Source organism: Ambystoma mexicanum, chromosome 9 (assembly GCF_040938575.1).
Source record: "Ambystoma mexicanum isolate Mex_15411 chromosome 9, UKY_AmexF1_1, whole genome shotgun sequence".
NCBI classification, from domain to species: domain Eukaryota; kingdom Metazoa; phylum Chordata; class Amphibia; order Caudata; family Ambystomatidae; genus Ambystoma; species Ambystoma mexicanum.
The window spans coordinates 320,810,286-320,837,419 of NC_090931.1; the positions used below are offsets into that span (position 1 = coordinate 320,810,286).

The 27,134-nt window shown below is 45.9% G+C and overlaps 1 protein-coding gene across 4 annotated transcripts in view; it reads right to left on the reverse strand.

Annotated features, from left to right (window-relative positions):
* The window catches only part of ANKFY1 (ankyrin repeat and FYVE domain containing 1), a 912,707-nt gene that overhangs the window by 46,703 nt on the left and 838,870 nt on the right, over positions 1-27,134 (reverse strand). For all 4 annotated transcript variants that reach the window (XM_069614723.1, XM_069614722.1, XM_069614721.1 and 1 more), the window contains 2 exons: positions 25,809-25,933; positions 22,205-22,351 (listed from right to left, as the gene is read on the reverse strand). In XM_069614723.1, coding sequence (XP_069470824.1) covers positions 22,205-22,351; positions 25,809-25,933 — 272 coding nt within the window. The remainder of the gene's footprint in view (positions 1-22,204; positions 22,352-25,808; positions 25,934-27,134) is intronic.

Here is a 27,134-nt window from a genome sequence, read left to right on the forward strand (position 1 = left end):
GGATACTAAAGAACTTCGACCATGTATAGACTATCGTGGATTGAATAAGATCACAATCGCTGATAGGTATCCTATGCCTTTGATCCCTGACATACTTGAAGCCGTTCAAGGAGCTACTATCTTTACAAAATTGGACCTCCGCGGAGCTTACCACCTTATCCGAATCTGAGCTGGCGACGAATGGAAGACGGCATTCCGAACACCCTTCGGGCACTTCGAATATCGAGTCATGCCCTTTGGCCTCTCAAACACCCCTGCCGTCTTCCAGCGTTTCATGAACCACATCTTCTCAGATCTTCTTCTTCATTCGGTGATCGTTTATTTGGACGGTATTCTGATCTTCTCTTCATCCCCTTCTCAACACATTCAACATGTTATGGAGGTACTCCAAAGACTGTCCGATAACCACTTGTACTGTAAATTGGATACGTGTGCGTTCCATAAGGACAGGGTGGCATATCTGGGTTACATTTTATCTATGCAGGGAGTCTCCATGGATCCACGAAAGGTTTCTGCTATTACCAAATGGGCAACCCTTGGGAGTGTGAAGGACCTTCAGAGATTCCTCGGGTTCGCCAATTTTTTCTGGCGTTTCATCCCTAACTACTCAGAGGAGATCTTGCCTATGACCGCTCTTCTCAAGAAGGGAGTGCATTTACTTTGGTTGGATGTGGCTCAACTAGCTTTTGACAAACTATAGATGCGCCTTGTCTCTGGTCCGATTCTTCATACCCCAGACCAAACGAAGAGGTTTATTGTGGAATCAGACGCCTCTCACCATGCATTGGAAACTGTTCTGTTGCAGGAAAACAAGCAGGGGATAGAGTGTCTGGTAGCATACATGTCTAAGACTCTCTCACCTTCCGAAAGAAATTATACAGTCCTCGAAAAAGAACTGCTGGCAATCAAGCGAGCCTTTGAGGCTACTTGGAGCGTGTCATGCTATCGAAGTTCGAACAGACCATAGTAACCGTCGAGCACTACAGTATGCTCAGACTCGAAATAGTAGACAAGCCCGCTGGGCGCATTTCTTTTCCCGTATGAGATAACTTTTACATTCATACCTGGCAGAGTCAACCTCAAGACCGACGCCTTGTCAAGGAAGGATTCCACCTTTTCGAATCCTTTTCGGTGAGAGCCAATATTTCCCAAGGCTCATTTTCTGCAGATATTAACTACATTTTTACAATCCGTCTCAGAAGCTACAGCTCTGCTTCTGAGAAATAATCCTACAGTATTTAATGACTTGAAACTAGTGCTGTCCCAGGGTTGCGCCTACCGGGAGAAAGGATTGTTTTTACCATCTGAAGATCTGAGAAGGATGGTGTTGCAATTGTGTCATGACTCACGAATAGCAGGACACTGCGGAATTGCCAACACTATGGAACTGGTACAACTGCATTTTTTGTGGCCCGAATGGGCTAAGGATATCCAGGATTGTGTCTCGGCCTGTTCAATATGCCTACAAACCAAGACACAGCGTACAGCTCCCCAGGGTCTTCTTTCCAAGATGCCTGTTCCGGTCCGTCCTTGGTAATTCATATCTACCGATTTTGTGGTTGACCTACCTGTTTCCGAAGGGTGTACCGCGATAATGGTGGTCGTGGACTATTTTACAAAAATTGCCCATTTTATTCCACTTCCTCAAGTTCCCACAGCCACTCAAATGGCAAGGATATTCATCGCCCGGATTTTCTCTCTTCACGTACTCCCGGAAATTATTGTCTCGGATTGAGGACCACAGTACACCTCTCGATACTGGCGTCAGATCTGTAAGTATTTGAAGATCAATAGGGCTCTGAGCTCTGGATTCCACCCACAGACCAACGGCCAGACCGAGCGTCTCAATCAGACACTTGATGGGTACTTACGTTGCTACATTTCGGCCTCCTAAGACAATTGGTGCGAACTGTTGCCCTTGGCTGAATTCGCTTACAATAACTCAAGACATTCTGCTCTGAAGACTAGCCCATTCCATTGTTCATACAGATTTCATCCGACCTGTTTTCCTGTGGGTTTATCTTCTCCATCTAAATTTCCAGATGTTGATAGTTTACTCTTATGCATCCGGGAATGTCAGCAATCCACTCAAGCCTCTCTTCTTGCTGCCCAAGAACATGTCAAGAGTTTTGCCGATGGACGTCGCTCCCCGGCTCTGCTGCTGGCTCCGGGGGATAACGTATGGTTGGCATCCTGCTTTCTGCCCCGCAATCTGGTGCCGTCCAAATTGTCGCCCACGTTTTTTGGTCCTTTCCCTATTCTTCAACGGGCGGGATCTGCTGCTTTCCGACTTCAGCTCTCTTCCTCATGGTCCCGGATTCATCCCGTTTTTCATGTCTCCCAAATCAAGAAGGATGTGACAGATCGTTTTGCTTGACGCCGGAGTTTTCGTCCCCCTCCAATCTCTACGCCTGTGGGTCCTGAATACGAGGTTGCCGGTATTTGTGACTCCCGAATTTATCGGGGTCGTCTTCGGTATCTGGTTGATTGTTGTGGTTATTCTCCCAAAGACCGGTCTTGGGAGCCTGCTTTTGCTTTGCATGCCCCGGATTTGATTTGACGCTTCTATCGTTGTCATCCGGGTAACGCGGGTTCCCTGACCCTTCAGAGGGGGCATACTGTCACGCCCCTTAGGAAGCGCTGGTCCCTGTGGTGCCGTTGGGTCCAGAGGTATGCAGCATCCATTTTTACACCTAAGTTGGCGGCCACTGCTGTCTGTTGCAGTCTAGCTGCTCTGTTCCCACACGGCAACTCGACTCCGCCCTCTCGACCAATCACAGCATATCGGTCTCTTTCTACAACAAGCAGGCGCGTTGCTACTCCTTCAAACCAACGCTACGTAAGTAAGGACCTAGGCTTTGTCTATCTGTCCCTATTAAGATATTGTGTGTATTTACCTTCTACTTTCTGTTTCCAGTATCAGCTCTCATTACTCCCCAGCCGTAAAACCGCTATCGCAGTATTTCCACGAGCAGTACAAACTCTCACGCTCTCAAGGGAAACTTCCGGGTTGCCTCGGTACTTCAAACAAATTCATCCCTCTGTCACATCCGAGGTACGAAGGCAGGGCCGGCTCTTTCTTTTTTCCCCTCATACGGTGAGAATTGTCCAAACGTCGTTCCCTTCCCCCTCTCAGCCAATCTTATATTTACGCCACTCTCGACAAACAGCGGACTACCTATTTGAACCACTGTTCAGCGGCCAGTCCGTTCCTTATCACAGGTACTCCTGGTCATCAGAGGTACACGTACTTTTTCTCTCTCTCAGCCCGATTTAACTCCTTCCTTCTATCATAGCGAAGTCTCCCGAAAGCAGAGTCTCCTGATTCATGTACCATCTCTTTCCAGTCGCTACAAGGTGCTAAACCCATCCTGTTTCCTTTCCTCCATTTAACACTGTCTGAATCTAAACCTACTAATACTTACTGTGTCTTATCCATTTTCTGATATTAGACAGTACGATGTAAACCGACCTTGAAGTACACCTGCTAGAAGACACCGGAAGCAGACGAATTGACAGACACGCAGGGTTTTCTTCCCCCCGAGGGTTTCCCTGGGATCTCTCTCCGTCTCTGGGGCTTTTGCCATGGGGGAGGAAGGAGAGTTCAATGGAATTCATATCAGCTTCATCTTAACCTGAAATCCGGTGACAAGTGGGTCCAAGAATTCTTCTCTGTTGGTGAGTCCACTCTAAGGTTTATTTCCTTGTCATTGCATTAAAGAGTGTTTCAACAAATCTGATGTTACAGTGATTACACTCTCGGGTTCCCTTGTCAGCTTTTCACTGTTTTACTGATGGAACCATTGCCACTCCAAAGGACTGCATCTCCTCGGTCCCAAGGCGTACACCACGCTTCTAGTGGTCCCACCAGGGCACCCGCTATGCCTCTACCAGAGTTCCTCTCTCCTGGTCTGCTAAGCCTGCAGGCGGTTGCCGGTAAGCGTTTTCTTCTTCCTGCACAGCTCGTCTGTGAATCTGCCTCTGCCTTTGCATTCGCTTCCCGCTCCGCAGCTCTCCTTACCTCTCCTACTTGTCTGCAGGTGATTTCCAAGTTTAAATGTCCTACGCAGCTGATTGTGAACCTGACAATTACACTGCACGTTGCACTTGGGATCACTTTCATTCCATATTGACTCCTTGCTCCTCTTCTTCATCTAGGTATTTGAGGCTTTCTGGGACTTGGAGTCCAAAGGATTTTTAGACTGTTTTAAGTTACATTGTTGGACCCTTTTGTTTAAATGACCATCATAAACATTAGATGTTAGAGTGCTTGGTACATATGAAGAGTGAATAGATTTCTGTTCGGTTGAAGGGCTTTTCGGGGCTTTACCACTGGAGGGTTATGAATGATGACAGCATGCCATCAGGGATTCTGGGATTAAAGAGTCTTCTTCACTGGATAGGGAAGAATACTGTGTCTCTCCTGTTGGAATCGCCACTTCTCCCCGACAGCCATCTCCTTCCATGTGATCCACCCCTAGGATACCACCCAGAGGGTCAGGATCAGGTAGCAGCTGCCTTTCCCTAGTCACATGGGAGGAGATGTTAGGCTGGGGATTAGTGGTGACTCCACAGGGTTCATAACACTAGCTGCTGAATCCCTTTCCCTTCGTGGGGGAGGAGGTGGCTGAGTAGGTGGCGCTTATGGGACAGGCAGGCATTTGTCCAATTGGGCTAGCATCCATGGATGTATGCTAGGCCCTGGAGTAGGCTTTGGGCCCGGAACCTGCACCAGAACTGGTACCAGCATTGGTGTAGGCCCTTGTGGAGTTGCACTCCCTTTGGAGAAAATGAGTCATTGGATTCCGAAAACACAAGAGAGCAATCCTGTTCAAATTCGGAATCTATGTGGTATCTTATCTGGCATGAGCTCAGAAACCGGTGTTTAAGCTGGTGAAATGGATTGAGGGGAATGCAATTGTCACCCTACGCTTTAGCATCCACTTTTGCCATTGCTCGCTTATCTTTTCGTGAGGGTTTTGTTTTTTGTCCCCCTTTGATGGGGCAGCTGGTGGTATGTCACCCTGGGTTTGTTTAGTCACCAAATGATGGTTAGGTGTGATTGCTGTAACAGTAATTTTCAAAACTATAGTTGGCATCATATTTTGGGTGTTTTACCCTGTGCAGTCGTTGTCGGGCTTTCACTCAACCCTTTTTTCGTAATGTCCGTTGCAGCAGTCTTTGACGGGCAGCTTGTTGGTGTCTTCATAGACCATGTCTTGGGCCCGCTTGCAAGATCGGTCATTGACACTGTTTTAGATCCGCCGGTCATTGACTGTGTTCGCGATCCAGCTCTGTGGATGGTCGATGACGGTGCCTTTGTCCCTGCTTCTGCTGGTGGTCTTGCATGTGGTCGTTGATGGACGACCCATCGACGATGTCACAGACGCCTTTGTTGCTCATGTGAGCGGTCATGACGTTCTTGTATCTTCGACGTGAGGGTCTTAAGTCTGTGGACGGTGATCGACGAGTCTCCAGTCACAGGCCCTTTTGCCATAGTTGGTGAGGTTGTGGTCATCGACATTGTTTCATTCGGAGCCACAGTTTTATGGTGTTTCTGAAACTGTGGTTTTTGTGGTCTTTCCTCTGACCTAAATCTCCTTTTGAGGCTGGGAGGTAACCTTCTGAGATTGTCTTCCTGCTGCCACACTTTGAGGATTCTGCATCAGATGGGGGGTACTTGCCATCATTGAGTCAACACACTAGCCTCCTATGCCTAGTGTTTTTGTACTAAAAGCTTGGCATATCTCGCATTTATCTGTAGTGTGCTTGGGATATAGGCAATAAATACTTTCTTTGTGCCTGTCCCCCACAAACATTTTTCATCCCACATGTAACACAAGGGTTAAACACCAATTTGTTTAAACCTGCTCTCCATGTTAAGCACAGATCTGTATATTTATTTGATTTAAGTATTTCCAATCTGTAATAATCCAATTGAAATGTTCTCTCTGGAGAAAGGTGAGAGGACTCCACTTAACACGAAGTGTGATTAGAATCTGAGAATAGCCTTGATGGGTGAAGCTGGATATTCAACGTCCCATTGGATGAGGTTAAATACTCCCATAAGGATGTGGACAGATTGTAAAACACTCAAGTTCTTTTCTTTATATATAATAAAGTAGGAATTATGTAACTGAGGATTCCCAGCCTGATGACAGGGAACATTCAAAGCATGTGAATCCATGAAAGGTCCAATGCTGGAGAAATATGACAAACATTACATATATGTAAATGGTCTTTCTGATGCTTGTATCTGCTTAGATCCACATGCTTGTTTTAAAGTGTCTTTTTCATGAAGTATTCTAACTCCTGCTATACATTCATAGTGTCTTTTCATAGGTCTGCTACACCAGGTGGTGGGAGACCCATCAATGTCCTTGACATTCTCTTTACTGGTTTTCCGTATACTTTCTCTTCCAATTTGTCCCCTGACTTTTAATCCTTCATATTCTTAATAGTCAACTCTCCTTCGATTGGGATGTATTATAGCTTTAATATTGATGTGACACCACCACTCTTGGGGTCTCTCTATTAGGGCCTACTTCTCTCCTTCTTAGGTCTCTAGCCTTGGTGCTAGGCGTTAAATCGCATCTTTTCACAGGCTTTTGTTAAAGAATTCCAATGTTCTCCAGCACTGATACATGATAACTTTCTCAATATGTCCTTTACCTGGAGAAGCCCCTCTTTGGTGTCTTCTAATCTGATCGATAAAGGTGCTCAAACTTTCTTAAGATCTTATTTTCAAGGTTATGGATAACATTCTGTGATGAATCCAATGCAGTATCACTGTTTCTGACGGCGACGACCTCCCATGTGGCCAGGGGACAGCAGCCACTACCTGATCCTGACCGTGGGGGGCGGCTAAATAAGGGAGGATCGCATGGGAGGAGACAACCTCCTGGGAGAGGTCATGGCTTAATCGGATGAGACACGGTATCCCCCTTTCCCCCTACAGAGACGTTGCTAAGGGGGGGGGCGCTACAGTCCTGGGTCTTTTTGGTTGTAGCCCCGGATAGAAGCTCAGGGGATACAAGCAAAAGGATATCTAGCCCAAAGTCCCAACATTTCCGACATCAGCGTAGCCCCAGATCTTTTCCAGACTTAGCAACACCCCTGGCCGGATGAACCTCCCATTTATAACACTATAATGGTCTATTGTGATTCCTCCCCTGCTCCTCTTATTTCAACCTACAGACCAATCCTCCATGACTGACCTGCCATCAAAACCTATTAAGAATAATCATCCAACAGTGTTTTGTAAGTTACCGAAAGGGGACTACTATTCCGAGAAACACCATAGCACTGCGACGAGGAAGAGGAGAGGAGGAATGCAGAGCAAGAGAAGCCCAGGCACAGGCAGTGCTCTAGCTGCTGGAAGCTTGTACCTTTGCCCGGGACATTCAAATCAGGACCACCAGAAACTATGGTGGACTGCTAGTTGGAGTGGGCTGCTTCCTTCTGTGCAACCGACGGACTGAAAGAGGGCCGGTGGAGCCAACCAGCTCAGGTGCTGAGAATCAGAAGACTGTGTGAAGAAGGTTACACACAGCGATAATGTCAGAAGTCAGCACAGGCGTTCGCCGGTGACAGGAAGCAGCAATACACATATTGGAGACCTGTGCAAAGCAGAGAAGCCCAGCTGGAGCAGCGGGAAATAGGGACGCTGAAAGCCGAGGACCACGAGGAAGAAACCAACCTAAGAGTGATACCGGCAAGCTGCGAAAAGGAATGCCACGAATGGCTAGTGAGTCCCCGCTGGGACAAAGGGAACACCCGGGCGTATTGGTGAGCATGCCGCATGAGAATAATTGAACATAGCAGAATGGCGAGAGCAGAAGAGCCGTTTGCTAAACCTGAAAGAGAGAAGGGGAAAGGGTATTTTCTAAAGAAAGGACTCTTTAAAGTTTGCAAGTATAAGCCGCATATGCATGTAAGAAATACTAGCAAAACAGTTTATCACGCACAGAGTGAGTATGCCAATAAGGCCAAGGTGGTGAATTACCAAGATTGGAAGTGTAAGCGAAACACTAGCAAGCCGACATACAATGAACAGACTGAATTAGCCAATAGTGCTAATGTGGTAAATTATCAAGAGTGGAAGTGTGGACAGAGGCAATTGCAAGAGTACAATTACAAGAAGCCCTGGCAGGAGATTATACCAGGCAATTACAAGTGTGTGAATGGAAGAAGCCATGGCAGGAGAGTATACAAGGCAATTTCAAGTGTGTGAACAATAAGAAACCCTGGCAGGGGGATATACCAGACAATTACAAGTGTGTGAATATAAGAAACAGAGAAACCCTGGCGGAAGAGTACACCAGGTATCCAGACAAACCAAAGGCCAAATAAAGTTGTGTATAATTTTGGTATTGATCAAAAGAAACGACAAGGACTGTTATTTGTAAGAAAATGTGAAGAAGAATCCAGAGGAAGGGAGACACCCTCTGGAGCAAGGAACAATATTCTTGAGAGACTTTCGTTGGAGCTACCCATTTCTTTTTCATGTTTGAAAATGTCCAGAACACTGAAGACCAAATATATTATCCTTTTCACTTAAGACTTAATCTCCTTAGAATGTGAGGATCGGATCATAATAGTACTTTGGACACGGGACGATTTTTTGTTTTGGACATTTTGACACTGACAGATACAGTTCAGGTAGGGAATCATCTCTAATGCAGGGACAGCGAGGCATTTTCCCCAACCCTTTTTTATTCATCAATAAAAGGCTTTAGCCAAAACTTTGTCCAACTTGTCGTCGAGTTTCATTCCTGACACCTCACAGTTCCTTGGTATTTCTCAATATGCATATTGTGCTCTCTCACTGATTCACAGACCAACCTCCGGTTTCTCCAAATGAATGCATATGGTCTTGGTTACTTCCCCTGTCAGTGACTTCCCGGTACCTTCTGTCGATTTGGGGGTCTCCTGGTGACTCACAAGCACCCAGCGGTTCCGCTCACTGAATGCATGAAATCCCAGGTGCCTCCCCCTTCTCAGTGCCTCCCCAGAACCTTCTCTCGACACAGGTGGCTTCTCGGGGCTTAGCATCCGTATATGTTAGTTTGCTCTCTACTGGTTTCGCCGCGGACTCCCCCTCGGTGTTCTGCAGTGCTGTTGTAATCTGCGCAGGTCTGCAAACAGGGATTGTCTGTCTCCCATGTTCTCTTTGGTCCTGGCATTTTTGTTTGGGCCCCAGGCCCATCACGGATCGTCCTTGGTCACGCCACCATGTCGGACGGTCTTCCAGACTCCATTCTCACAGCTTTGTCTCTGCCGTTTGCTGCGCAGTGCATCCAGTGTCTGTCTTTGGCATTCACGCCTTCTCGAATTGCCCCAGGCTCTGCGGATCCTCACTGCTCCATCCTGCCAAGGCATATCTACGTGAGAGGGTTTCTCCTGCGTATGGCTCCCTCTCCTCCTTTGTGTGCACCTTGGATGCACACAGGTCCACGCTCAAGGGGATGTTCCCTTTTCCTCCATGTGTCTTGTTTGATCCAGCATTACCTGAAGCCAAACAAAAGGAAGGCCCATTTCCTGTTACTGAAAGTAATCACATATAGGCAGATAGTATTGCTGGTATAGGGAGTTCCTTGTGGGAATGAGAGTCCTTGTCCCCTAGAGGCGAGTCACTCCCAGTGAGATCCCGCTTGCTCAGACCCAAAGGGATTGTCTTGCAGAGCAGGCTCATCTCCCTACCCTCAAAGGGGATGGCTCCCCCCTGAGAAGAAGGGGAGAATATTCTCGATACGTCACACTATGTACCTTCTACTCCCAACAAGGGGAGGACGGGTAGGCGCCTGTGAATCTAAGCAGATACAAGCATTAGAAAGATGCTTACAGGTATGTAATGTTCGTCTTCTGAGGCCAGTGGATCTGCTTAGAATCAGATGCTTTGCACAGACTAACAAACAGTACCCGGAAAAGGAAGTGGTTTGTTAGAAGGAACAGAGGCAAACAAATGTTTTAACACTGCCTGTCCCACCTGGGAGTCATGCCATGCTTGTTTATCTACACAGTAAAGTTGTGTGAACTGAACTTCATGTAGCTGTTCTACAAATTGCTTCCAAAGGAACATTTGCAATGAAGGCTAATGTGGCACCTGTACTATGTGTAGAGTGTGCTCTAGGAGTAAATAGTAGTTCCTTGTTGGCTAACCTGCAACTCCTGCTTTATGCATTTAACTATCCATTTAGAAATGGCTGTCTTTGAGACAGGGTCCCTTCTCTGCCCACTGTGAGGGAAACAAAGAACTGGTCTGTTTTTCTAATTGGCTTTGTCCTGTTGAGGTAATACAACACAGCTCTTCCAACATCAAGTGTATGTAGAGCTCTTTCTGTAGAGTTCTGTGGGCCTTAAAAAAATGCTGGCAGTTCAATAGATTGGTTAACTTTAACTTTGGTGTGTATCGTGGGTGCGTTCTTAAGACCACCTTGTTCTTATGTACTGTGACAAAAGGCTCTGAAATGGAAAATACCGGGAGCTCACGTGCCTTCTTATCGAAGTGATAGCTATAATAAACGTGGCTCTGTATGTGAGATAGCGGAGGCTTGTCTCATGTATAGGCTCAAAAGTGGTACCCATGAGCCTACTTAAAACAAGGTTTAAATCCCATTTGGGGAATGGACTTGCAATAGGGTAATAAAGTCTTTTAACCCTCTCCATGAATGCTATCACAACCAGAATTTTCCACCATGAAACTTTACTTTGTGATGTTGTGTATGCAGAAAGTGCAGCTAAACTGACTTTTAAAGAATTAATGACTAGACCTGAGTCCAACAAGTGAAGTAGATAGTGCACTATGTTAGAAGGTGAACAGTCAATGGGATTTATATTTGACTTTCTACACCATACTAGAAATTTCTTCCATTTGTTAAAGTAGCAGTGTCAAGTGTTTGGCTTACATGCTTCTTTTAATATTTCCATGCATCTGCTAGATAAATTAAGATTATCGAACTCTATGACCTCAGGAGCCAAACTGCTAAATTGGCTGTCTCTGGATGAATGGTTGACCCTTTGTTCTCTGACAGTATGTTGTAAGGGTAGGTTAGCTTCATTGGTGGGGCAAACGGACATCCTGAGTAGGTGGTAGTACCATGTTTGATGAACTAACATTGGAGCAACTAGGATAGTTGTTAAGCACTCCTGATGCACCCTGTGGTTTACTTTGTTGCAGACTGGCATGCATGAAGAACCCTAACCAACTGATCCACAGTGCTTCTGTGAGAACCTGGAGGCATAAATGCAGAATTTAGCATTTTCTTCTGTGGCAAACAAATCTGTCTGGGTGACCCCACTGTGAGAAAAATGTGTTTAGAATGTTTGAATGTAGTTCCCACTCATGCTCCGAGGGTTGATCTTTGTTTCTGCTTAGTGTGTCGGCTATGCAGTTGTGTTCCCCAGGAATGTGTTGTGACACCATGAAAATGTCCCTCTGGACTGGGTCATCGATTCGATGCTGGACTGCACCCCCTGCTGTCAAAAAATATATTGAGATTGCAAAGCAAGATACTAATAGATCTAACATCAGGAATCCATAGGAGGGCACAATCCATTAGAATGACTGCTGAGCTGCAGTACTGCCATACTTATTTCTATACTCTGTTCCGCGCACCAGTGAGTTCTGAATTGTAATACAGTGGATATTTTAATCTCGGACAACTGTTTCCTCTTGGGCAGATTGCCTTTCACTGACTGTCTTGTGGGAGTACCAGTGTCAGGATCAAGGATTGTAATTCTTGGCTCACCTGTTTGGTCTTTGTTGTTTTCTTCTTGGTGGCTGATTTCTCCTTTTTCTTTGTAGTCCGAGTTTCGAGGAGAAAGGGGCGAATCTCCCCTGGCGCCACCCTGCTGGCTATGAAGAAATGGCAGGCTGAAACCGGGGCAATCTGCCCAGAGCGAAGGCAGTCCGCAAGGGAAAGTACTGAGGTGTTTCTTGTAGTTGCCAGATGCAGGGAGGAAGTAGTCCAGGAATGATTCCACCAAACGGCAGCCAGGAAGGAGTAGAACAGTATATGCAGATTGAAGTAATCCGCTGTGATGAAGAAGGCAACAGCCATGCGGCCAGCAGAGTGAAGAGGCACAGTCTAAGTAAGCGGCAACGCTGCCAGGGAAGCAACGGAGCCAGGAAGCACAGGTAAGGTAAGCAGCAACGTTGCCAGGGAAGCAGCGGAGCAAGGAAGCACAGGTAAGGTAAGCGGCAGTGCAGCTAGGAAGCACAGGTAAGGTAAGTGTCAATGCAACCAGGGAAGCTGCCAAGCCAGGAAGCACAAGAAGACAGCTGCAAGGCCCGGGGGCGGTACAACCAGGAAGGAACAGAGAGGAGAGAACAGGTAGCGCTGAACACGGCTGAGGCTAACAACCGAGCGTCAAGACGCACTGACACGTGGTTGTACAGCGATTATCTGATGATGCTGTGCAAACAACCCTAAAGAGTCTAGTCCGCAACCATCAAGCCTCTCAATAGCGGCGGCCATGTTGGGAGTAAAGATGGACACCGCAAGGCAATGCCAGACCTTCCAAGCTGTCCAAAGCGCTGAAACATGACAGCATGCCCCCTCCGAAAACCTGTCACACCGGGCTTGCCCGGATGGATCTGGTGAAACCGGGGGACCAAGCGTGGGGCATTGATGTTGGGTTCTGGTTCCCATGACTGATCACTGGGGGGATAGCCTTTTCATTTCACGAGATACTGCAGCCGTCCTCGTCTGTACCGAGAATCACAAATTCTTGAGACTTTGTACTCGATCTGGTCATTGGCGACGAGGGGAGGAGGGCGGACCTCGGTTCTGGTGGAAGGATGGTAGGGCTTCAGCAATGAAGTGTGGAAGACTGGGTGGATTCTCTTCCATGACACTGGAAGACGTAGTCGAAAGGCCACTGGATTGATGATCTTGGTTACAGAAAATGGTCTGTAGAAACGTGGTGATAACTTGTTGGGTCTTAGATGCCTGTGCAGGTGTCGGGAGCACAGCAAGACCTTGCTCCCGATGACGTATGCTGGAGAAGGCCGACGTTTGGTGTCAGCAAGTCTTTCGATGTCCGTCCTGGCCTTTAGTAGGTGTTCTTTGACATTCTTGTGTAAGGCCACCAGATCGGTTATCCAGGCATCGACTGAAGGGACCGTACTGGGGTAAGGTAGGAGCGTGGGAAGAATTGATGGGTGAAATCCTTGGTTGCAAAAGAAAGGACTGGTTTTCATGGCAGAATGTTCTGAACTATTCTAGGCAAACTCTGCCACCGGAAGTAGAACTGACCAATCATCCTGTACCTGGGAGGAAAAACACAGAAGATATTGTTCAAGGGTTTGGTTCACCCTCTCGGTTATCCTGTTGGTTTGAGGGTGATAGCCGGATGAGAGGGCTCATTCGATTCCCAGCAGGCGGCACAAATGTTTCCAAAACCGGAAGGTATACTGAGGACCTCCATAGGATATGATCTTGGAAGGCAGTCAGTGTAGTCTGAAGATTTCAGTTATGAAGATTCTTGCTATCTCGCTGGCAGAAGGAAGCTTCGTCAGTGGAGTGAAATGTGCCATGTGTGAAAAGAGATCGATGGTAACCATAATGGTGTGTCTGTTGGATGAAGGGAGGTCCACAATGAAATCCGTAGCTATAGTTTCCCCAAGGACGTGAAGGAAGCTCCGGTTGAAGCAGGAGTCCTGTTGGTCTTTTGTTGTCGTATTTGTTTTGATTACAAACAGCACATGTCTGAATGTAAACCTGGACTTCTAGGTAGATCTTCGACCACCAGAACTGTCTTTTGAGGTTCTGTAGGGTGGCTCTCAATCCCTGATGCCCGGAGAAGAAGGAGTCCTGACAGAGGCATAGCACTTTTTCTCTTAGGTTCTGAGTGGAGACCACGAGGGCTGTAAAGAGTTAGCCGTCCTTGGATGTCAGAACCCACGGATTGGTGCTGGAAAAGTCTCTCCATAAGGCCGAGGTTTGGGTTTTTGATCGGATCTTTTCCAAAAGCACCTCGGCAACAACCACCTTGTCAGGAAACATCCTGAGAAGAGGCAGTGGTTCATCAGCAATGAAGTCCTGGTGCCTGGATAGATCATCTGCAAGAACATTCAACGAACCAGAAATGTATGATATCTGGAACTGAAACTGGGCAAAGAAATATGCCCGGTGTGCCTGGCGGCTGTTTCTACATTACAAAGACTGGAGCACCTGCAGGTTCCTATAGTCGGTTCTTACTTGTACTGGAAAACTGGCACCTAGAAGGAGGTGACGCCAATCAGTGAAGGCTTGGCGAATAGCTAGTAACTCCTTTTCGAGGACTGAATAATGTTGTTCACTGGTGCTTAACGTCCTGAAAAGGTACGCAATGGGATATTCGAGGTCATCTTCTTGTTTTTGTTTGAAGACCGCTCTTATGGCATATTCTGAAGCATCATTCTCAACCAGGAAGGGTTTGGAAACATCCGGTTGACTTAAAATAGATTCCTGTGCTGTGCTGTCCAGCAGTCAAAAGGTGTATCTTTCTTCAGAAGCAAAACAATCGGCCGAACAAGTGATGAAAAGTTCGGAATACATTTCCTGTAGAAGTTTGCGAGGCCCAGGAAGGACTGGATCTGTTTAACCGAGGAAGGAGTAGGCCATGAGGTGACAGCAGTGACTTTGGAGGGATCTATGGCCACATCTTGAGGGCTTAGGATGAATCCCAGGTATCGCACCGTGGTGACATGAAAGGTGCATTTCTCGGGCTTGGCTAGCAAATGGTGTTCCCTCAGACATCGCAAGACTTGGGTTACATGTCCTTGGTGCAAGGCTGGATCTCTCGAGTAAACCAGTATATCATCTAGGTAGACAATAACAAACAGGGACAACATGTCCGAAAAGACCCTATCCATGAAACGCTGGAACACAGCGGGGGAAATTGGAGAGACCAAAGGGCATGACTAAATACTCAAAATGACCAAAGGGTGTTCGGAAGGCGGTCTTCCATTCATCGCTGTCCCTTATGCGAACAAGATGGTAAGCCCCTCTCAAGTCCAATTTGGTGAACAGCACGGCTCCCCGCAGGAGTTTCAGGATGTCAGCAATGAGAGGCAAGGGGTATCAGTCCTTCCGGGTGCATTGGTTTTAGGCCTCTGTAGTCCAGGCAAGGACGGAGTTCCTGGGTCTCTATTTTAAGAACAAAAAACAAAGAGGCCCCGGCGGGGGACTTAAATGCACTGATCGTACCGTTTGCCAAATTGGTGTCCAAATACTCCCAGAGAGCTCTTTTCTCGGTTTCTGACAAGACAAACATCCGACCGAATGGTATAACAGCGTTCTCATCAGTTTCGATAGCACAATACTCAGGCCTATGAGGGGGCAGGGTCTGCACAATGGCCATAGAAAATACACACTCCATTCACCCAGGTCCCACCCCAAGGGTGTACCCACAACATACAGTCACTGGGAAGGCTCCAGCCAGTCTGGCCTGGACCTCCTCATATTTGGGTAAACAACTGTGCACCGATGGCCCATTGCCCAGGGGTGTTGGGTGGGTGATTTTTATGCAGAGATGGGGTCTATTCAGGGTCAATGGTAACACACAGGGGGATTGCCCCATCCAACAACATACATGGTTTGGCCCGTTCTCCAATTCAACTATTGATTTAATGCAGGGTTAATATGCATTGAGGGAACAAGTGTTGTCATTAGAAGTATCAAAGGACAACCCACAACTCCAGTGATCATTGTGATGCTGGAAATGCATTAGAGGGACAGGGCCTCCATGTCCTTGTCCTGTACTCCCTTTTGTGTGTTCTGTGTTTTTTTCTACACAGGAGTCCATGTGGGACTCCTGGCAGTGCAGCTCTTCCTCATTTTGGTTGTGGTGAACAGACCCACAGGATATCCTTATGGCACCCATGAGTGAGGGTACAACCCTGTAACCCTAGCGTATGTTTTTGGGTACCTGTGTGTGGCCCATAGAGCAGGGTATGGGCTGGTGGCAGCTCCATGCTGAATTTGACATGTAATCCGAGTATCCTTCATTTTGGGATACCCAGGCCTTGCCATAGGAATCGGTGGATTCATGATAAGAGACACAATGGCCCATGTGGCCTCTTGGTTTCTATTACCTGTTAACTTGTTTTCCCAAAGTCCTGGGAAGCCCCGACACTGTCCCTTCCCCTGACTGGCTGTTGGGTGGAAGAACCATACATGGTTTTGTGGGGAGGTGAGCCTTCCCAGTGACTGTATGTTGTGGGTACACCCTTGGGGTGGGGCCTGGGTGAATGGAGTGTGTGACCAATATGCATTTCATGTTATGGGTGTCTGGTATCTGTGTGTGTGACACAAAGAATGAGACAGCCAGGCCCGAAACAGACATTAATGCAGTGTAGTGTGCTGATAGGCGGGGTGCTTGCCCCAGTCCACATTCCTTGTTATGGCTGTCTGGATGGAAGAGAATGGCCTGAATGCACTGTGAGCCTGATTGGCTGCCTGCCTGCATGAATGCCCTTCTGAATAATTGGCTGCCTGAGCTTCGCTCAACAGTGTGAACGAGAGACAGAACAGTATATCTGGGGACCTCTCACCAGAATTGTTCAGAAGCTAAAGTTGAAACTTGAAGTTGCTTATCCTTGAAGCCCAGCTGGAAGAAGAAGAATTGCTGCTGCTTTCTTTCGACCTGATCTGAAAGCTGTCGAGTCTGCCGAGGACTGATCCGATAGAGGACTTGGCTAGGAGACCTCTTCCCGAGCAATGAGCGAACATTCTGCAGAAAGCTAATCTTTACCAAGGCACCCTAGAAGCCAGTCCCGAAAGACTGTCGACCGGAGACGTGGACCGCAGAGGAATCCTGGAGTGAAGCACCTGGACATCGAAGTCCATCGTTGTCGACCAGGGTTCCGAGGTTTGCCGTAACCACTGGAAGCCTGTCGGGTCATGTTGCCCAGAAGCGGGGACAGCTCGACGCTGTGCTGCCAACGATCGGAGCCGCAACGATCCAACTTTGCTAAGACATTTGAAACAAAGGACTTCCTTGCCATCACCGTCCACCGCGTTGTCCCGCCGCAGAAAGTCGAGGTTGTCGACGACCCGAAGAGAATCCACCGGTGGGTTTCCCGGCAATCGAAGTCAACAAAGACACAGACCAACGAAGATCCGAAAGCCAGCCGTGGTCGAGTTCCGACCATCGACGCCAACGTCGACACCAGACGCCCGCTGCCAGGCTTACGTTCTTCATCTATCTGTTTGCAGCAACAAACTCTTGTCATCGCGGTGCACCGCATGCCTCGTCGTCGCAGGACGTCCACGACCGATCGTCAACGAGCACCACGAAGGTTGAAGCTGCTCTCTCGACGACGGTGTTCACATTTTCTTCGAGGAATCTCGACGCCCTGTGGCTCCTGCTTTAAAGGAGTTCACCCACGAGGGTTCTGTCGACGAATCGTGGAAGAAACTCTGCTAAACTCAGGTACATTGGGGTAGCAGAACATTTTAGCAGGAAAGAAGACTAAACATATACGGACTGGGCTTGTTGATGCACTTTATTTACAGGTTGCCCAGGTGGGGGGATCCTCATACAGAACTGTGTCTTGGGTAGGGACAAAGTATTCTGCCATTGTTTAACCTAACTTGTCTTCCTTCCTATGTCTGATGTTGATTCACATTGCTATTGGTCTTGTATGTCATTGAAACTTTCAGCAGCTGGTGTATTTTAAAGGAGTCAAAAGTTAACTGTGGTACCACATGGACATTGTACGTATTTATCATATTAGTATTGCCAAAGCACAAAATATATTATTGATTGTGAATATATATATTGAACTTTATTTATATAAAAAACTGTGTTATCAAATAACAGTGTGTGGACATTCCTCTGTGGGGGCTTGGGGACTCTACTGTACTTAAAAACCAGCCCGCATCACCTCCTGAGAGCCTAAACCTTGGTACAATAGGGAACCTTGGCTGGGGTGCTCTGTGCTTCTACTCTGCCATGTTGAGGGCAGGAGAACAGATTCCCCCCTCCAGACTTTACAATCATGCTCATCTACTGAGGTCTTTGTCTTGCACAGATGGGCAGTTGACAAAACCCATTTATGGGAATGTTGATCTAATAGCCACCGCAGCTGAGAATACTCTATGTAATGTAATGCAGTACGGAAGGACCCAGTCCATCAGTATCATGCCCAGAACCAGCAGATTTATAGTAAATTAATAAAAGGGGAACTCCCGAGGATTGTGGTGGATTCAAATAAAGCTTCAAACTAACTGTATTTTGGAAAAAGAACGGCTCCGGTTCTTAAGGGGTACATTTGCCCTCCCTGTCGCTTTGAATTATATGCATCTCTACCCTACGAGCCAGTGGAGTCTACATTTTGATGAGGGAGAATTAGAAGGAGTGTTCGCCATATTAAAGTCTTCCAGAGTGAGTGGTCCTGATGGGCTATCTAATTATGTCTCACAGGTTGTTTCCCGTATGTAACTCCCTACCTCCTGGAGTACTGCAATTGCTGTGCGGATTTATAAAAAGGGGAGTAGGGCATGCTGGAAAATGACTACCCAATATCCCCTTTAGACTCTGCCTCTAAAGTATTAGCAAGCTTTATATAAAGGGACCTGAATGCTTGGAAGGAGCAGAATCAGCTACTCAGTCCCTATCAGAATGGATGTAGGAGATGGGTGGGTACCTCCACTAATGGTTTTATCCTTTCTCTCTTACTAAACTCTGCTGAGATAAACAGACAATTTAAGGTGTATGTGGCTGGTGTAAGGAACTCATGGTGGTAACAGTAAAGACAGACACAAGCGATCACATTTCAAGGGTGTTTATTAAACTGTAAGTGTAGGCTGGAACCATCAAATGGAAAATAAAGCAGTCCTTGTGGCATCTTGTCAAAGTAAAAAGCCTATAGAAAAAAAGACTATTGCCAATTCCTTACAACTAATTACAGAAAGAGTGTGGGATAGGGTATTCAAATAAAGGAAAAGGTGTTCACAAATAATAAGTCAGGATGCGATTGCCTTGAGATCTCCCTTCCCACGTTTTTAGCACGGGACAATGTGGGATTCGGAGCACAGCACACCCTCAAGCCTTCCCAGCACGAGCTAACAGTTCCGTATCAGCTATCAGGTTCTTCGACAGTGAAGTCTCTTTTCAATAAAAAGTCTCTTGCCTTCAAGGCCTGATGCTCTCAACAAACAAACACAAAGTTCTGTTCTATGAACACTTTGGGTGATGGCTTCACCCATGGGTCCCCCTCTTCTGGGCGTAGACCCCTCAGAAGTTGTATTCAACAAATTAACAAGACAGTTCCTTTCTCAGTCAACTTTGGGTGATAACTTTCCACCCTTGGATCTCCCTCAGCCGAGCTCGGACCCCAGATGACAAGGGGGACACTTCCCTTCCCCCTGTCTTGCAATACTTCTTGCTTCCACAAATCTCAATGCCTTTCTAAACAGATTTTCGGGCTTTGCCCTTGATTGTCGGTTTCCCTCTGCCGGGCTCACTCTCGCCGACCTGCGTAACACACTGTTCATGTACTAATCTTCACCATGCAGGATTCACTTGCCTTCGCTTTCACAATCATCTGCGGTAAGAGTTTCCTGCGTGAGCACCCACGTGGTGCCTGACTCCTCTTTCGCTGTTTTTCCCCCTCCTTCGTTAATAGTATCTTTTGCTTTTCAAAGTTCAACTTAGCCTTCAACTACGTTTCGTTCAACACAGTTTGGTTTCTTAGTGACACTCCCCTCAACTCACCGGCTGTGATGAACCGCTTGGCTTTCTTTCTCCTTGGAGTCAAGGTTGGTACCACAGAGACAAGCGTCTCTCCCCTGCTTGGTAATCAGCGGAGGAGGGTCTTGTGTACGGTTGACATCTGTTGCAATACACGTTGGCTATTGTTGGCAGACTTATTCTTTCTGCGGATGTTCCACAGGCCTTGGTCAGAAAGGGCAAGGTCGATTCTCTCCATGTCACCATCTCAGTCCGCGCCCTCCCTCTCCTCCCAGCTCCTACGTCATGCGGTCTGCCTTGCTCGTCCTGTGCTCTTGTGTGCTCTACCTTTTATCCCTGTGGGGAAGGGTAAGGGCTGTCAGGTGTGTGTGTTTCTGGTCAAATGCCTGTCCCTGGTATTGGGACACGTCAGGTAAACTGCTATGGTAATGATAATGATGTGTTATTTATATAGCGCCTTTATCCAAAGCGCTTTACAGAGCACATATTTACATACAATTTACATACATGGTGTTAGTCCGTTACCTTTTGTGTTATGCGCAAGTATTTGTGTGGAGAAAGGGGAGGGGGGCAGTGTTTTGGACTATCCTACGTGGTAGGATGGGGACAAGGTGTTTAAAGAAGGGGGATACCGCCTCTCGCCCGGTGTCTCACTCTCCAAAAACACCCATCCAGGTGATCCTTCCTCACTGGTCCACCCCCAGGAACTGGATTCACTAGCGATGGGCCGTGCCCTGGCCACTTGGATGACACATCCCGGGGACTATATAGGGCAATACCTTCAGGTTTCTCACACTAGTCTGGATCTTATATCTGCATTCAACAAGGTGGACAGGGGCACGTTGTTGGCTAAGCTTAGTAAATGGGGGATCCCCAAGGGATTATTGACTATGTTCATTTTATTCCATTCAAATAATTCTTTGAGGGTTCGGTTAAATGCAGAGGGACTGCTTTCTAAAGAAGTCCCCGTTGACCTTGGCTTGTGCCATGGGTGTGTATTTGCCCCAACCTTATTTAATGTATACATTTTGGATTTACCACTGGTTTTTATGGATGCTCCCCTTTTTCAACCAAGATTGGGTACGCTTGAGCGCGGATGAAAAACATATGTGGACGATATCCTCTTATTAGGTGAGACTCCCACTGGACTGCAGAAGCGGTTAGATCTGACTTACAAGTACTTGAATATGAATAGTCTGGTGGTGAACCCAAAGAAGACCTCTAATTCTATGTTATAATGCACAGCAGAAACGTGCAGGTTTTTTTGTGGTCTGTGGCGGCTGAGATATAAATGGTTCTCCCTCATTTATTTATTTGCGATATCGGTTTTCTCCCAAAAGCATGTTGGATTGGTGAAGCATCGGCTAGCTATGAAAATTGAGATCTTTTTAAAGCAAATGATGGTCATATAACAAAAGTTCTGTTTTTACTCAATTTGACCTTTATTCGATTTTTAATAGACGAAAGTGATTTCCGGCTATGATGTATGGCTGTGAACTGCTCACAAAGTCTTTTTTAAAAAATGTTAATGTTATAGAAGGGAAAATCTGGTGAAAGGTACTGAGGTTACCCCCCCCTATATTCTAATAGAGACCATTAGGCTGGAACCTGGCCTGTGTTCTTGGTGGGCATATCATAAATGGTGCAAAATAAACCTTTTTTTTATATATTTCACAATGATAATCAATTCAGCATTTTTAGTAAACTTGGGGTTGGGATACAGAATCGACCTTGTGTGGCCTTGTTGCTGTTTTTTGATTAATGTCATTTTTATTTAAGTGAAATTGAGTGGGTGGTTCCCCTAGCCCCAACCTCTATCAAGAAACAACTTTGTGCTACGGACAGTGAACAATTAAGAAATGTATCTTTTTTCACCCACTTGGCTGATTGGTCTGAAACCTCACATAATATGAGCAGACCAAGACCATATATTGTGAAGGCACCTTCCAGATTGTTTCGCGATGGACTAATTAGATTCAGACTCAATTGTTTTCCCATTTTACAAGTTATTAGACCCCGTCTGGGTCTTACTGACTTTACACGTAGGTTATGTAGAAAGGAAAAACGAAAATATTTACCTTTATTAATGAACCGTGAGGCACTTTTAGTTAGGAGATTGTTTAATCAGTTTCATTTTGTAGCCTCAGAGGCAGTTTGTCCAAGTGTTCCATGGAACAGTTGGAGGACTGCTGATTCACTTGCACGCTCAATTGCTCTACCAGCACTACTGAAGGATTGTATGGACAGTTTGGGAAATGTAATATATTTTAGGGGCTCTGCCAGCAATAAGGTTACCAGTGCATGAAAACTCTGCAGATTTTTATCTTGTGGGATAAGACTTGTAACCATGAAGAACATTGTGTGCTCAAATCTTATAATGGTAGGGTGCTGAATAGGGATCAACAGGTTTTGGGAATACAAAGACCTAAATAAGCAACTTTGGGAATCAGAAAACAACATCAAGGCAAATACCATTAAAAATCAACTATCTTTAGCGTCAACTGAAAAGACAAATAGTTACCTAGAAGTCTGAAGAGAAGTTGTTTGGTGGCAACCTGGTAGTTGAAAATGTTAATCCCTTGGTTATTGTTGTCTCCAAGTCGTGCGCCTGCTCTTACAATGGCTCTGCAGAGGTTAGCATTTCCCTTCATGTAGGCTAAAAGGATGACTGAAAAGGAATAAGTTGAAGCATGCATTGTATTTAATCTATAAGAGGTCTGGCACATCAAAGCTTTACAGCAGGGCAGGGCCCTCTCTTTTATCATCACAAATAAATTGGCAATAAATATTCCATTGGAAGAGTACTGCATTGGTACTCCTGCTTAAAGAAGTAGAGAAGACCTAGAATAAAAAGATTTATATTATATTCATGAATGCTGCATTTTCTAGTAGTGCATTCTATACACAGCATGCTAGTGGAATTAATCAGACTACATTTGTACATTCCATGTGATTTACTATGAATAAATCACATTGACTTCCGTGTACCTGTAAAACAAAGAGAGAAAGAGAAAGGGCAACTACGAAGAGCAACCCCTGAGATACATTACAAAAAGCTTTTTTCAGAAATCAAGCTGTCAGCTATTAGGTAAAAAGATACATGAAGGAATGCCACAAAGCAGTATCCTTAACTGGGTCGGACAGTCACCCACAAACAGCCTAAGGTCCCAGCCCAGAGAAAGTATCCTAGGAGTGTACACATCTTGAAGATCACAGCTAAAAAATATTCTTACATAGATATGGGAGAGATGCATCATAGAGACACATATATGTGGCCCTGGGCACCCCTGAGAGCTGATGTAAAGATTTCATAATGGGGAAGCAGGATCCTATGTGGCTGTACCAGTGATGATTAGTGCCGGTTGTGACTAAGTCCCATGTTGGAGGCTGGACGTTGGAAGTGGCTGCCACCATCCACTCCATGATGCGGGCCCAGATAGTGGCATACGGTGGATCCCGAGGACCCCGCATTCCATCAATGGTATTAGGTCTAAGACCACCTAAGGAACCTTCACAAACTTTGGCCGTTTAAGACTGGCCAGCCTCTCAAGCGTCTTTTTTTGTATAAAGGTTTACTATTATATGCATGTTATGTTTGTTTGATTGATATTTGCAAATAGTTTTCTGTTATTCTTATCTGCTGTAAAACCAACAAAATATTTCTCGAAAAAAAGAACAGCTAGCGGTGATGGCCCTGTATCCACCACTGTCCAAGGGGACAGCCAGGCACCCAGTCAGAACTGCATCCAAGCAGACACACTGGTGGACAAAGACCTGAGGAGTTTCAGTTTCCTCCCAAGCAGACACACTGTCGCCTTCGTATTTGTATTTATTTATTTGTATTGCGCAGCCTGCCCACGGGCATCAGGGCGCATGTTTAGAAAGGTGGTTACAAGAAAGTGTTACAGCAGGCAGTTAGAGGTTACACTTATATATACATAAACATATATAAATTATGTACAACATTTACAGGGGTAATATACAGATGCATTATATACAAGGTAGCCGGGAAGGTGCAGCATGCAGCCAGTGTTACATAGGACTGGCCGCCATAGCGTCTTGCTCATGGAGCCAGTGTTTTGTTGCAGTTTGAAGCTTGAAACTGGGGATGATAAGTGTGTGCGCTTGTGCAGATCTTAAAGGTCTGGAGGCTGTGTGTTGGGTAAAGCGCGCTGATATGTATGCCGGTGCAGCGTTATTTTGTGCTTTGTGACTAAGAACAAGTGTTTTGAGGGCGATGCGCCGTGCAATGGGGAGCCAATGTATGTTGCGTCTGGTGGAAGAGATGTGGGCGCGCCTGGGTATGTTTAGAGCAGCCGTGATGGCGTTATTCTGGGTTACCTGTAGTTTATCAATGTTTCTTTGGCTCGTTCCGAGGTAAAGGGCGTTGCAGTAGTCAATTTTTGATAAGATGAGGGTTCTGGCGAGAATAAGGCAGTTGTCCGTTGTTAAGAAGGGACGGCAAGCTGTGATCAGTTTACACGTATACGCGGATGCTGAGACTACTGAGTTGGTTTGTCTGTTGAGTGAGAGGGTGGAATCTAGGTAAATACCGAGGGTTTTAGTGACATTAGTAACCTTGATAATGTTGCCATCAATGTTTAAGGCCTCATATTTACTGTCGAGTTTTGCGAGTTTGGGCTGAGAACCTAGGATGAGTAGCTCAGTTTTCTCGTCGTTTAGGCAAAGCCCGTGGTGGGCCATCCACGCTTCGATGGCAGTGTAGACTGCATTAAGCGCTTTGGTGTCCGTTACATAATCCCCAGTGATAGGGATGAGTATCTGGGTGTCGTCCGCATAATTTGTGTAGGTGACACCCAGATAGTCAAGAATATCAAAGAGTGGTTTCGTAAATATGTTATAGAGCGTGGGTGATACGCATGAGCCTTGATGGACTCCACAGGGGACGTGGAGCTCAATGGGAGCCTGTCAAAGATGAGAGTGAGCAGGACTTCTCCCACACAGGTTGGCAGAAGAAGGCTCAAGAAAGGGCAGACAGGCTCCATTTTAGGTAAATAGTGGCCCTTGTGTCCTTTACCGCAGCTGCGAATACAGCCTGCAAGATAAGTTTCATAAAAATCAGTAGAAAATCATCCACTACCACAGCCACTCAGATAGACTTGCCACTGTAACTAGAAAGTTACAAGAGAAAAAAGAACATGATACCATGTATCCCCTCAGCTCTCCACATAAGGTTGGGTGAGCTGATCTCACAAAAGAAAAGCATAGTTAGGATAAAAAGTATCCCCCTATCCTGGCAACATCAAGTTAGCAGAGTAAAATAAAAAGAAAACAGAGAGGGAAGCTCACTTCACAAAGTGCTTTGTTGCAATAGTAAAGAGATGCCACAAATAAATGGAGGAAAGCAGACTCTTTCAACAATAACCAAAAAGGGTTTCTGGAGTCACAGGAAATAAATGAGTAAGTGGGAGAAAAAGGTTCCCACTCATTCAAGAGAGTCAGACAAAAAATCGAATAGTCCAGCAAAAAGTGCTGGAGGACTCACAAGTGGGGAGAATTACACACAAGAAAAAAATTCAAACTAACAGTACATCATTCCAGAAGTGAACACAGGCCTCACAGTAGCAATGAGAGGGCCAGTCGGGGCATACAGCAAGAGTGCTCAGAGCAGAGTCAGACCACATCTAGAGAACACCAACATGCTGCTTATTTCAACCGTTCCTTGCTTATATTTTCTTAAGTCACCAGTCTTTGCCGCCAAGCCACTTTTCAGATCATTTGCTGAAGTACAGTACAGTGACAGACTTAAAAAAAAAATGTAAATGGGAATTAGACAGTTTTTAAACATATTTTATCTAACATAAAATTAAAAGGGTGTTAAATGCACACAATACGATGCAGCAAAAATAAGGCAGTAATTTCGAAGGGTTTTTACATATCTTGGCAACAGGAGGGCATGTTTAAATCTCTAAAAAAAAAGTTATTCTTTTTTCTTTACTGTGAAGTGACTTGGGTTAGCAATCGCTCACTGGAATGGTGTACACACCCTCGAACTTCCCCTCCACAGCAAGAAAACACTTGGGACGGTTTAACAAATTCCTTTCTTCAATTTTCAACTTATAAAACTGTTTACTGCAAAATGTAACACTGCATGTTTTGCCCACCTGTATTGCCTTCAGCATCGGGTTTATTCAAAGGGTATTCCGGCATACACTCTAAGAAGAGCTCAAACACAGCAGCTGCGTTTTCCTTCCCGTATTGGCCTAAAATGTGCAGCGGCGATTGACCCCTAATACAAATCACACAAATATGCCAATAAAATCAGTGGTTATTTAGTGCAAAAACGTAGAAAGGCTGCTTTGCATCTTATATTTAATGACACCCCCCCATCGGTACATTCATACATGCATCTATTTTCGCAAACACAGTTTAATTTGTAAATGTAAAGCGTTTCATTTTTGCCAGAAACATTACTAATTCAAACCTTCATTTAAATAACTAGATCTGATAATTAAACTGGCTCATCATGTAGGCTGATAAAGTCCCAAATAGCCTACATGTTTAAACTGCTTTTGGGTAGTGGATGGCGGTGCAAGTTCACGGCCCGATCACCAACTACAAAATTAGACCACGCAGCGTCACTGTGTTTAGTAGTTTAAATCTGTGTGATACACCGAAATGTTGTACATTTTGATATTTCTGGTAGCCAAATAAAAGCACACAGTAAGAACTGGACCATTTCACTTGAATTAGGAACAAAAACGATTAACAAACTGTCAAGGATGGCACTCTGTCAAGAGTGGCACAGGGCCCCCAGGTAGGGCTTGGGTGGCTGTGCTGATGTAAGGTGACAGATAAGTACACACAGCAGGAATCTCGTCAAGAATGAAAACTAGGCAACTGTAGTTGTGAACAGAAAGGGGCAGGAAATACAAAGATACAAACAAACTGGACTCCCTCTTGGGGTGTATGCAGATATGGAAAAAGAGTGTTCCACGGACCTTTGGAAACTCCAGCCTTCTGCACAGATTACTATTACAGAGGCCCACTCTGTCTGCTCATGGCTGGGAACAACAGCTGTGGGTGTCTGTTAAACAGAAAACACGACAAGGGGAGGGGCAGAGGTTGCCTGCCGGAAACTAACAGTCAAGCTCTGTACAAAGGATCAACATAAGACACAAGAGAGACAAGAACAGAAATAACCAGGGACAAGGAAGTCTAAGAGAAATCTAGCAGAAGGGAATGAAGGAAAAAAACAGTACAATAGAAATGGGTAAACTAAAGGGGAGGACAGAGGAGTCAAGGAAGAGAAGGACAGGGATCACGAACAAGGGGTTGCAAACAAGGAAGAGTGCAAGGGAGCAGCAGCCGGGAAAGAGGGGGGCTGCAAACAAGGAAGCAGGGCTGCAGTACCAGATGGCACAAGGTACAGAAAAACTGTAGTGGATAGCAGAGGACTGTAGTAGGCTGCAAGGCAGAGAGTCCAGAGG